The 12,987-nt window shown below is 55.7% G+C and overlaps 1 protein-coding gene across 4 annotated transcripts in view; it reads right to left on the minus strand.

The window, feature by feature from the left end:
• FAM53A (family with sequence similarity 53 member A) overlaps positions 1 to 12,987 on the minus strand; it is a 50,069-nt gene that overhangs the window by 9,577 nt on the left and 27,505 nt on the right. For 3 of the 4 annotated variants that reach the window (XM_004772308.3, XM_045074607.1, XM_045074610.1), the window contains exon 5: positions 8,944 to 9,611. The exons of the other annotated variant lie outside the window; for it this stretch is intronic. In XM_004772308.3, coding sequence (XP_004772365.1) covers positions 9,300 to 9,611 — 312 coding nt within the window. In that variant the 3' untranslated portion in view covers positions 8,944 to 9,299. Of the gene's footprint in view, positions 1 to 8,943; positions 9,612 to 12,987 lie in introns of those variants that run through there. 4 annotated transcript variants of the gene reach the window in all.

Genomic DNA, 12,987 nt, shown 5'->3' on the forward strand with positions numbered 1-12,987 from the left:
GGCTGCCACATCCACCCTGGCCCGCTGTCCTCAGCCGGCTGACCAGTGGTGCCCATGTGCCCGCAGCAGGAGCCTCCCTGCATGGCCACACCCCTGCGGCCCACGGCAAGTGTGGCCATCATCCCTGCCCACAGGTGACACCTGATGCCCAAGCCTTCGAGTTCACCCCAGGCACCAGCGACATGACTACATCCTCTGCAGGTCAGGGACAGGGCCATGGGGTCTCACCTGCCACTTAGCATCGTGGCTTTCTGCTCCCTGAGTGTGCGACGAGGCAGTTGGGGAGCTCCTCCAGCAGGGGTCCCACCTGCAGGGACTGGGGAGCTGACCAGGCTTGGGCCCGGGATGAACTACCCCACGGAGGGATACACGTGAAGCTGGAGCTCAGAGGGCAAAAGCGGCTGCGGCAGAAGCTACCTGAACTGACACAAGAAGGTCGTTTTTACATATGTCGGGGCCAACTTGCTGGAAACCAAAAATAAAGAGAAAATCTCAAAAGATTCCAGGAAAAACAAAACAAAACAGGACAGGTTACAGACAGGGAAAACAGCGAAACCACTCTGATTTCTCGTGGAAAGCCAGCCAAGCCAGGAGGCAATGGATGGTTTCTTCAAAGGACAGGAAGGAAGAGACAAGCCAGAATCCTAGATCTGGGAGAACGAGCCTTCAAAAATTAGGGGGAAAGGAATGTATTTTCAGGTATGTGAAGGCTGAGACAGCATTCCTGATTACAACAAATGGTAAAGAAAAATTTTCAGGGGCACCTGGCTGGCTCAGTTGGTGGAGCATGAGACTTATGGTCTCAGAGTCGTTAAGTATGAGCCCCATACTGGGTGTAGAGAAGACTTAAAAACATCTTTAAGAAAGGAAAAAAAAGAAAAATTTCCAGGCTGAAGACAAATGATGCCTGAAGGAAACTCAGAGCCACTGGCAGGAAGGAAGGGCTGGCAAATAAGGGGCCAAAAGATAGGTGGGGCATCTACACCACAAGGCCGAGGAGAATGTGAGCCGAAGTACAGCTACAGACACACAGCGTCAGCATGTACTTATGAAAGCTCGATGCAGGAGAGACGTGTAATAATTCTAAACTCAAGCGCAAGCACGAACCGCCAAGAGAGACAGACGAATCAGCCCCCAGAGCCTACCAGGCATGAGGACTCGATGCGTCCGGTAGACAGAACATTCTGTAAGGGTGTAGATCTGCATGGTAAATCCAGACCTAACAGACACATGCGCAATGCTGCACACATTTCCAGAATATACTTTCTTTTTGAGCACAAGTGGAATATCTATAAAAATTGGTCACGTTAGGACACAAAGTCTCAATAAATTTCTTACTATAACACAGGTGTTCAGTATAAACAGTAAAAAAACTCCACAGACCCCCACGTCACAGCCTGCAGGACGGCTGCTCTCGGAGGAGCAAACACCAACAAGCCGTGGCGAGGATGTGGGCAGACAGGAGCCCCGTGCACTGTGGGCTGCGGCCGCCATGGAAAACAGTATGGAGGATCCAGGATGAGTCCATGGTCCAGCTGTTCCATATCTGGGCATGTTCCCTGGAGAACGGAGAGCAGGTCTCAATGAGATGCTGGCACCCCCACGATCATGGCAGTGTTAGGCCCCACAGCTGAGACAGGGAGGCACCTGAGTGTCCACGGGCAGATGGATGGATGGATGGACAGTAGATGGATGGATGGATAAATGATGGACATATGGAAGGATGGATGGGTGGATGGATAGAGAGATAGAAGGATGGCTGGATGGATGGATGGACAGACAGATGGACAGTAGATGGATGGATGGATTATGGACATATGGAAGGATGGATAGAGAGACAAATGGATGGACAGATGGGTGGATGGACAGATGGGTGGATGGATAGAGAGATAGAAGGACGGATGGGTGGGAGCGCCTGAGCGGCTCAGTGGGTTAGTCTCTGCCTTTGGCTCAGGTTATGATCCCAGAGTCCTGGGATCGAGCCCCACATCGGGATCTGCTCAGCAGGGAGCCTGCTTCCCTCTCTCTCTCTCTCTGCCTGCTTCTCTGCCTACTTGTGATCTCTGTCAAATAAATGAATAAAATCTTTTTTTAAATCTTTTTTAAAATCTTTAAAAAAAAAAGGATGGATGGATGGATGGAAGGATGGAGAGATGGACAGATGGAAGACAGACAGTTGGACAGATAAAAGGATAGAAGGACAGATGGATAAACAAAACAGACACACAACCCACACAATAGAACATTCTCCAGCCTTAAACAAGAGGGACATTGACACCTGCCCCAACCGGGATAGACCCCGAGGACACTTGTGCTCAGTGCCATGAGCAACCACAAAGGGACAACACTATGTGACCCCACTTGTGTGAGTCCCCAGAGGAGTCAGATGATAGAGACAGTGTGGATGGTGGATGTCAGGCTGGGGGACGGGAAGAGATGGGGAGCTCGTATTTCTTGGGGGCAGTTTGGGAAGAGGAAAAAGTTCTGGAGGTGGGGGAGGCTGTTCACAACATTGTGAACATCCTGATGCAGCTGAATTGCTCACTTAAAAAGGTCACAGCGGTAAATTTCATATTGTGTGTATGTTGCTACAATGTAAACATTGGAGGTAGGGTCTTTAAAGCAGTGGTTCAGGTAAAATGAGGACACTGGGGTGGGCGCTAATCCAATCTGACTGCTGTCCTTTTAAGAAAAGATTACACACACACACAGAAAGATGACCACCTAAGGACACCGGAGAGGATGGCTGTCTCCACAGCACAGGGAGAGGCCTCAGAGGGAACCCATCTACCCATACCTGGATCTCAGACCCCCCAGCCCCCAGGGCTCTGAGAGAACCCATGTCCCCTGTGGCCATGGCCATTGTTTCAGCAGTCCTAGAAAACTCATATACAGACTGAAGAGGAACTATCATATGATCATCTCAAGAGATGGATAAAAATAATAAAGTTAGGGACGCCTGGGTGGCTCAGTTGGTTAAGCAGCTGCCTTCGGCTCAGGTCATGATCCCAGCGTCCTGGGATCGAGTCCCACATCGGGCTCCTTGCTCTGCAGGGAGCCTGCTTCTCCCTCTGACTCTGCCTTCCACTCTGTCTGCCTGTGCTCACTCTCGCTTGCTCTCTGACAAATAAATAAATAAAATCTTTAAAAAAAAAAACGATATATTTAATAATAATAATAAAGTTAGCATCTACTCACAATTTCGTGTAATTAGCAAACTAGGAATTAAATGGAACTTTCTTATGAAAACTGCCTGGGGCCTCTCCAGCACTCCTCGCACCTGTTCTGGCCACTCCTCAAGGTGGGAGGGACGATGTGAGCCCCGGACGGGCCTGCGGGTGCCAGGCCTTTCAGATGCCACAGGGCCCTATCCGCAGTGGACCTGGCCATCCGGCCCCGAGCTTGCTGTATGGGGTCAGCAGTGTCTGTAGTGAGCACAGCAAAGATCCCAGCTCCACCATGAGGATGCCGGCCTGCCAGACCACCATGCGCGGCCCAGACCACACTGGAGACCCAGGAGCGAGGGCAAAACTGGAGTGAGGACAAGGGCCTGCGGTCCACCCATGAACACCCTTGACCGGGGAGCAGCAGCCTGGTCGGGAACCACAGAACACGCTACAGGCTACATGCACACGCGCGTGTGTGCGGTCACAAGGGCAGAGCAGCAGGCCGGGCGTGTGTGCACGTGCCTGGGTGTGCCTCACTACAACCCAAACCATCAGAAGGTCTGCAGCCCTCGCTACCTAAACCAATGCCACCAGCCCAAAAATTAATCCAAGGAGCTAAGAAAGAAGCAGGAGGAGCTGGGAATTCAGAAGCACTCCCCTAAATAACTCCCAGGTCAGAGAGTAAGTAGAAGTCGCTGGGGTGGGATTTACAGCCGTCCAGGAGAGAGAGGCCACACACCCGTGGAGCTGGCTTCGGGAGGGCCTGGTGGAGAATTCACAACCCTAAATGCTTTTACTACTGAGCAAGCAAGACTGATAATAAACACCGTAAACATTCGACATGAGGAGGGAAAACAGAACAATAAAGTAAATCCACGGGAGCAGGAGGGGTAAAGATAAAGGCGAATTAATGAATTGGAAACAAGAAAAATGGAAGAACTCATCAGTAAATCTAAGAGCCGGTCCTCAAAATAAAGAAACAAAATAAAGCAACCTACAGCCACAGAGTGGGAGAAGTGGGGCCTCGAGGGCCACGCACAGGGAGGGGGAGGGGGGCAGAGGCGCAGAGTGACAAGCCAACACGTCAGATCTCGATGAAATGGACCATTTTCTAGGGCAATATAAATTAACAAAAGTAACTTAACAAGGCTTAAATAAACCATATCCACAGCTGCAGACAATTAGAAAAAACATGTGACTGGACGTTGGGGGATTGGGTCAGGCTTCCTGTCTGACATGACGCCAGAGCTGAAATCAAGAGGACTTGGCCCCTGCTGGGGTCCAAGGTCACAGGCACAGGGAGAGGGAGTGAGGAGCTTGGCTCCACGGGCTGACACCCCTGTGAGTGGACCAGGGCCTCCTCCCCCACTGTCTGGAGGGTGGGGATCAAGGCTGCAGGAGCCAGACCCTGCTTGCCCATGACCTTGAACTTGGGGCACAGTGGGAGTGCCCTGAACTTCTTCACACACAAGGGAGGCTGTGCAGCGGCAGGAGAGCAAGTGGGAAGGGTGCCCTCAGGGCCCACTACCTAGGCGGGCCCAGCTGAGGCTCCCCAGGGCCCTGTGGGCTCCATTCCTGGTGCCCCAGTCCCCTCCAGCCACCTAGAAGGGCCGGCAGGGGAGCAGGGAGAGGAGGCTCTCAGAGGCCCACCCCGGGGCTTCTCCACCATTGTGGCCACAGTGGTCAGTGGTCAGCCATCAGCAGCCCCACCACCCGCATCCCTGCCCGTGTCCAATTCCATGTCAGGGTCACACTTGCATATTTCTCGAGACTGGCCTTAAAAGTCAGCCTGTGCTGGTGCTTTTCCACACAGGAAGGTGTTGAAGCACAGCTTCTCATCACACAGCATGGCCCGGGACCAGCCCTGGCGTCCCTCTCTTCTCCACTCACCTGTTGATGCCCTTCTTCTAGGAACATGTCCATTCCTTCCACGTCACTCATACCAGCCCCATTCTCCTCATGGCCTGAGCAGCTCCTCCACCTACCGAGGACTACCTATCTGGCCCCCAGCCCTTCCTGGTGCAGCTCCCCGCATCCGGTCTGGCAAAGCAGTCTCCTCAAGCTGCCTTCTCATCGCCTGCTCTCAGGATCGCACTCCCGCTTTTCCCTTTGGCTTTTCTCTTTCATTCCCCACAACTGGGGGTCAGCAGATGACAGTGCAGGGATGAAACCAGGGAGTGGGGTAAGGACAGACACCACCTGCGCTCCTCAAAATCCAAAATACTTACTTCCTTCAAGGACATTTGCTGACCTCTGCCTCGTTCTTCAGTTGGAAGCTAGGCTGGCTCACTTCCCACTCTTATTTTTTCTAATATAATCATGTAGGCTTTAGATGTTCTTCCTTCTACAACCTAAGATATATTTAACAAGTTTTGGTATGTGTACCATTTTCAAGATCATTCAGTTCTAAGTATTGTCTAACCCATACGTTGATTCCTTCTTTGGTCAATGAGTTATATAAAGTGCATTTTTAAATTTCCCAAACACACAAGGTTTTGTTTGCTTTTTGTTGTTGGGGCAAGAAAACACAGTCTGTGTGATACCGGTGCCTGGAACTACAGATATTTTTTTTCTGGCCTCCCCAGGGCCGAGTCCCGGCAGCACCCACCTCCTTGCTAGAGGCTCCGCTGATGGGCTGGGGCTCACCCACTGGGTAATCAAATCCTGTATGTCCATACTGTTTCCTCTGGGGTCCCCTTAATTGCTACAAGGGGATGAATAAAACCCTCCAGCTAGGTCAGATTTGTGGATTTCTGCTTGGAATTTTGTCAGGTTTTGTTGTAGCATATAACTTCTGGAAATAGTTTGTAGGTTTCCCTTCGGCTCATGGGCTGTCTTTGTCCACCTTCAGATAGTGCATTAGGCAGGGCATCTGGACCCTTGTTCCCCCCAAGTCCCTGGCCACCCTGGAGCCCCGAGGCTGCTCCCCTCCCAGAGCTGTGCGTGCGGTGGAACCGACTTCCTGACAGTGCTGGTCCTTTGCCTCCCCAGGTCCGCGCCAGCGCCCATTCCTCATCTCTCCAGGCCCATGCCAGCACCCATCCCTCCTCCCCAGGCCCACACCAGCACCTGTCCCTTGCCTCCCCAGGCCTGTATTGGCGCCCAGCAGTCATTTAGCAACATCTGCCAAACAAGCAAGACGGGGGCCCCGAGACCTGGTTCTCTGATGTTTCCACAGAGCGGTCTGCATTTGTGTCCCTGGCCAGGTGTCAGGAGGCCATTGGGACCAGCATGGGATGTAGGGTCCTCTGGGGGGGGTCCTCTTCCACCCAGAGGTCAGACAGGCAAGGGGTCACAACCCATGCCTTCACAGAAGGTGAAAGCATCATCTCTCCCGCTGGGTAGAAAGGCAAGTGCTGCAGACACCGCCCCCAGCCACCACTGCCCTCTGTCACCTGGCTCCAGCCAGCAGGGAGGCAGAAGGTCTGCAGGTTCTGGGCACTGGCACTCAGGCAGAGGTGGCCAGGGAAAACCCAGAACAAGGGATGAGAGCGCTGCCCCCATTGGCCCCAGCACTGCCCATCATGGCCAAGGCTCCTGGCCATGCCTCCTCCCTCAGAGCCCCCTGAGATGCCTGGTGGGCAGGTGCATAGTTGGCCAGGACCACGGCCATGAGGGCCCCGTGCACAGGCCAGCAGACAGGTGGCTGAGGCTGTGGACAGGGGGCTCAGGGCCCACCCATCCCCAATGGCTGCCTTCCCTGGCCTGGTTTCTGGAGGTCGCTCAGCAGGGACATACTGAGGCCAATGGGAGGGGGCAGGCACTGGCCCCAAGAGTGAGGCCAACCCTCAAGGTTGGGGGGGGGGTCTCTGGGGGAGTGTGGAGGGTGATGGATGAGGCCTTGGACAGAGGGTACAGGGAGCCTGGGCTGTGAGGGCAAGTGGAGGGGGGCTGCTGTCCAGCTTCTCAGCCAAGAGGCCCCATCTCCCATCTTCCAGCCTTAGCACCCTATTAGAAGCCAACACCCCCTGCCCTAGGAGGCCTGGAGTGGGGGAGGGCCCAGGAGAGGGAACAGGGTTCAGGGGAAGAGCAGGAGCCCCGGGGTGGGGGCAACCCCAGATGAGGGGCTGCTTCCAGGGGTAATGAGCTGGGGAGCCCCTCCAAGCCAGCCCACCTCCCCACAGGAGGGGACACTGGGCTGATCCAGAGTTGTACTCTGGGTCAGCATCAGGGATAGCAAGCTTTCTCCATAGCGCAGGGGATGAATGGCCCTGCCATGTCCACACTCATGCCACTGCAGGACCTTACCTGATCCAGCCCTCCCCTGCCCACTCAATCCCAACTGCCCCTCCACAGAGTTAGACACTGACAAGCGGTTGGCACGCTCCCAGCCTGCTAGATGTGAGGAGCCCTCCACCCCCGCCCTGCCTGTCCCAAAAGTCCCCAGTTTGGGGGCCACCTGGACCTGCTCCCACCCACAGTCCATACCTTCTGTCTCTGATGCTCTCTTGTCCTTTCCCAGCCCAGGACCCCCAGCCAGCAGCAGCCAAGGACTCATCTGGGAGGCCCCTCTAGCAGCCCAGTACCCTTCCATGCTGTCCCCGGAGGCCCCCTCCCATCTCCCCCCACCCATTGCTCCCCATATCCCTGTGGCCAGGCTCTGCCAGCACAGGGACCCTGCCCCACCAGATCCATGGGTCAACCCTGGAGCAAAGTTCTGAGTGGGGACTGCTGGCTCTAAGCAGGTAAGTACACAGAGCCCATCTCCAGAAACTCAACCCAAACACAACCTCCCAGGGTAGAATCTGGCAGCTGTGCTGGGAATCCAGTGCCCACATGCCCACCAAGGGCCTGCCTACGGGTCCCGGGGGCTCTCTGGGCCCCTCCCCCTCCTGCCTGGCGAGGTGCTGGCTCTAGGGATGCCAATGACACCCGTGGGCACCAGCATGACCCCAAAAGTTACTTGGCATTGCAGGTGTCCTGCTGGCTCTGATCCCACTCCAGACCACACGTGGCCAAAGGTCTGCCAGCCCCAGAGACCACTGAGGACCAAGGGTGACTCGTTGTCCCAGGGCAGGGGGGACAGCTCTGCCACATCTGCATCATCTCTCTCCTCTTTGGGTTAAACCTGGATACCTCCCAACAGCTCCCGTCCCCATCCCGTGCAGGCAACACCCCAGAGGAGCCCAGGTGCTAGTGTTTTCTAAACTCCCCCATGGTTGAGAGCCACTAACTGGACAAGTGGACTGTTCTAGAACAAAACACGGGCAGCTTTCTGCACCCAGAGCACAACTGCTGAGACTCAGAGTGCCTGCTCCCTCAGGAGGCCCTCCAGGGAGCAAACAGGATGAACTGAGCACTCCCAGAGTCTCAGGGACCCTCAGACTGCAACCCAGGGTGGGAGGAAAAGAGTTCTTCCACAGTCATTGGAGAAGCCATAATGGCCACTTCCAACTTCCGCGAATGCACGTGTCAGCCCCGGTACGGTGGGACATATCCACGCAGCCAGGTCAGTGGGCCAAAGGTCCCCCCATCCTGCAGAAAATGGGCTGGCGGGCAGGCCCCAGAAAGCTCAGCGTCCTGCAGACCGGCACCTTCCATCTACATCTGCACCAGGGATGGTGGCCGCTGTGAATGTTCTTTGGCGTGAATAAATCAAGAAAATGTCTCCAAAGGTTATCAGTGTTTTCTTTCACTACCACAAACCATACCCTCCTACTCAAACCTCCTGAGGTCAGTGTCTTGGGCAGAAATCCCCCATTTCATTAAATGAAATCCCTGTGCTGTGTGAGACCCACAGGCTCGAGGCCCGACGGCTTTCAGCCAGAAACAAACGTGGGGAAGCAAACTCCTTTTATTGAAATCAGACTACCGTCCAAGCTCTGAAGAGCCGGCAGGAATCTGGCCGTGGTGGGCCAGGCAGCACCCACGGCCCCCCGTGCCCTGCATGGCAGGGGTTTCAGAAAAGGGACACCCGCCCACTCTACCATCAGCCCGCAGCTCCGATTTCATAGAACGCCCTTCCAAAAACTCATTCAAAATAGAGCAGCTTTCTCCGGAACTGTAATAGCCATAAAAATCCAAAATACTTCTTTAGGAAAGACTAGATAAAAATTAAACCTATTGTTCAAAGTTCTGCGTAGCCCAGCTCCTGTCCGTTGCCAGCCCAGACCCCCGCCCGCCCACCTGGGGTCAGTTGCTCTCAATCTGCCCCAGGTCCAGCTCACCGCGGCCAGGAGGAAAGGCGCCCTCCTCCCCCGCGCTATCCCCATCACTGGGGTCCCCGCCGCTGCCGCCCTCACCCTCAGCGGCCACGGGCTCCCAAGAGGCCCAAGGGCCAGGGCCAGTGCAGTGGGGGCTGGGGTGCACGCTCCATGGGCTGGAGCCAGGCGTGACGACACCCATGAGGCCATGTGGGTCATACGGGGCCAGCTTCCCCTGGCTGTCATCCTCCTCTTCATCTTCATAATCAAGGGAGCAAAGGCTTTTTGAATTTTTTAAAGTCTGCAACAGAAAAGATACAGGCTTAAAAGCATTTCCACAGGGTTACACAGGAGGCAGTGTCCCAGTGACCCAGGAACAGATCCCCCCATTCACATAAAGCATCTTGGGTTCCCTGCATGTCACCCACACACCACATTCAAGCCTGCCCAGAGTGACAGGCCTCAAGCGCTGACCCAGGAAGCTGCACCACTGAGACCCACTCCCCAGATGGGCCGGCACTGCCTCGAATCTCCAACCAAATCTTCCCCATGCTGTTAGAGATGGAGGCACCCAGAGCCATCCTGTCCAACATCAGCACTCTCCCCCAGCTGCAAATAGAGCCCTGCCACTCAAGTGGCACACCCCACACACACACCTCAGCTACTCCACAAGGGCCCTAAGATCCAGCAGGCCACCCAGCCCTGCTAAGGGTTTCTGACCCAGGAACTGGGAGCATGTACTGGCCTCCTCCCCTTCACACCTAGCCACGGCCCACCTCCAGACCACACACAACAGCAGCCCCCTTGGTCCAGTCAAGCCCCCGTCTCCCCAACACCACCACCACTCCCTGGCCTCGCCCCGAACTCCCAGCCCTGCAGAACCTGTATGGGGTCTACCGTGTGCCAACCCCTAGGCTGGAGAAGCCTCCCATCTGCCCAGCTGTAACCTCAGCGACTCTGGAGTCAGGCTCCCCTCTGGGCCGCCCCCACACAGGGGTCAGCACGTGGTTCAGGGTCCCTGAAGGTCACCTCAGGACACAGAGGGGGGTGGGTCCTGGGGACACAGCTGTTCCCGCACTCTCACCGGGGCCCTGGCACCTACTTCTGGGAGCCCAGAGCAGAAGCCGAAACAATGCCACGCAGCCAAGTCCCAAACCTTCCAGAGCCGGGACCTGCCTCCTAACAGACCATCTCCTTGGCTAGAAAATTTCCTAGAAACAGTCCCACCATGAATTCAAGTAAATAAACACTTTCCCCTTAGGAGAGTAGAAATCCTCTTTGAAATCAGCACTTTTAAGGAAACTATTTGGGGGTTCCTGGGTGGCCCAGTGGATTAAAGCCTCTGCCTTCAGCTCAGGTCATGATCTCAGGGTCCTGAGATCAAGCCCCGCATTGGGCTCTCTGCTCAGCGGCGAGCCTGCATCCTCCTCTCTCCCCCTCTGCCTGCCTCTCTGTCTGTCAAATAAATAAATAAAATCTTTAAGAAAAAAAAGGAAACTATTTGGCTCTAGGAAACAGTCAGACTTTCCTTGTTGTTCTATAATATTTAAGCCACAGAAAAGTAAAATTCTAACGATTCAATCCTTAAAGATGCAACTGTTCATACACTCTGCTCACAGAACAAGGGCTCATGAAATAACTTCTTTATTCAAATTGAGGTGGATGTGACCATGAGGGTCACTCCTTGAGGACACAGCCTGTCTCTGCAGCCTGGCTGGGCCCTTGCCTGGCCCCCAACCCCATGGCACACACACGAGCCAGCAGTGGCTGGACATTGGCGGGAGGACCGCTGCAGAGAGGTCCTCTGTTGCTGCGCTGGGAGCCCACCCACGGGTGGCAGCTGGAAAGCGGCAGGCTCTGTGCATGACCACTCAGGCTGCCTGGAAGACATAGCGGCCGCTGATGAAGCCACACACGCAGAGCTATGACCCATATTCGGCATCAGCCGCGTGCCCGGGGTGCACCCCCACATAACTTAACTGGGGACGACGGGAAGCCAGGCTATAAGGCCCCCTCGGGGTGGCTGGGGCCACATGTGACCCTCTGCCTGGACAGTCCCGCCACTGCTATCGTCACTCTAGTTTCAGGTCACCCACGGAAGCAGATGAACATAAACTATGTTTTTTCCAAAGTCAAAGGTCAAGACTTTAATAATAAATGAGGGATTCTCTATTTGAAAGGGTCCCCCAGTTTGTGTGCCATCTGCAGGGATGCTGCAGCCCCAGAGCCAGGCCCTGACCTCCTGGGGGTACGAGCCGGCGCCCAGTGCCTCCACCACCCCAAGCCAACGTCCCAGCACCCGCTAAGCAGTGAGACTCTGAAGAGGAACAGAGAGGCGCCCGTAAGCCATCCCAAGTTCCCTTCAAGGACTTTCCGGGAAACAGCCAGCCCCATGGGCACCCACTGAGATGTCAAGCCATCTCCAAACCACAGTATGCAGACCTGCACTCCTGGACGGCACAGCCTCAGCCACGGGTGGGAGCTCCTCGCACCTCTGCTCAGCCAGACCAGACCCTGTCCATGAGCCCCACAGAGCCCCAGCCATCCTGAAGGCCAGGGCTGAAGAAGAGCCCCAGTTGGGGGGGCCCAGCTGCCTGCAGGCACCCGGAGCCCAGCACCCATGAGCACTGGTCCAACCAGGGCTCCGGCTGTGGAGAGAGATACAGACGCCCAGCAACAAGACGCCCCACGTGGACCCACGTGGCAAACCCGAGTGCCGGCCTCGGCCAGCTGAGGGAGGAGGCTGGCCTGGCTCAAGCCACCGAGGCCTGCAGGGCTTTGAAGGTCCACATCACACATGGGGTGTACACCAGCAGGTGTATGTGTGTGCGGGGTGCTGAGTGTGTCTGAGTGTGTTGGATGAGAGGGCTGGAATGAGGAAGCTGGCTGGGAAGCAATGGGATCCCTCGATCCTGCCCCCATTTACGGGCCAGCACAGGGGTGAGGACAGTCCAGGACACCAAGGACTGGTGGGTCTCAGCCTGGGGGAGGGACAACATGGGCAAACAGATGCCCGGCGGACATCTACACCCTGAGCACAGAGCCCGGTCCCCTCAGCTCCCAGCCTGCCCTGGTGGGGACCAGATGTGTTCTCCATGGAACCTGACCCCACAGCAAACTCAGAGAGATGGGGACATGGGCGCTCCCAGCATGTGGGAGACTCAGGTCACCCCCAAAAACCTCAGGCCAGAGGGCCACACCCACAAGACAGAGACTGTGGTCCAAAACCCAACTGACATGAAGTGTCACAGAACATCCATGGCCTCTAACAGGGAAGACAAGTGAGGCTGGAAACCAGAGAGGACAGTATGGAGGAGCAGGCAGTACAAGGGTGAGAAACAGCCCCAAACCCAAGTCCACTGCCAGCATCCCCGGAGACAGGGCTCTAGCCCTGAAGCGGGACAAGCAGGGAACCCATGGCCTGCAGGAGCCCCGACGTCTGGACAGCTGGGGTCCTGGAGGCTGCAGGCACCAAGGCAGGGAGGGCCGGTGAATGTGCACGCCGACCCAATCCTCCACCCCACAATCCAGGAAACTAACTGATGCAGCCCCACACATGGCACCGTCCATAAAACAGACACACCAGGTCTGTCACCCAGAAGCCCCAGAGTGCGAAGGGCAGAGAGGAAGTCCAAGCCGCACCACCTGCCTCACAGCAGCACTGGCCCAGAAGGCAG

Source organism: Mustela putorius, unplaced genomic scaffold (genome assembly GCF_011764305.1).
Source record: "Mustela putorius furo isolate JIRA1106 unplaced genomic scaffold, ASM1176430v1.1 tig00000083_pilon_pilon_pilon, whole genome shotgun sequence".
NCBI lineage: Eukaryota > Metazoa > Chordata > Mammalia > Carnivora > Mustelidae > Mustela > Mustela putorius.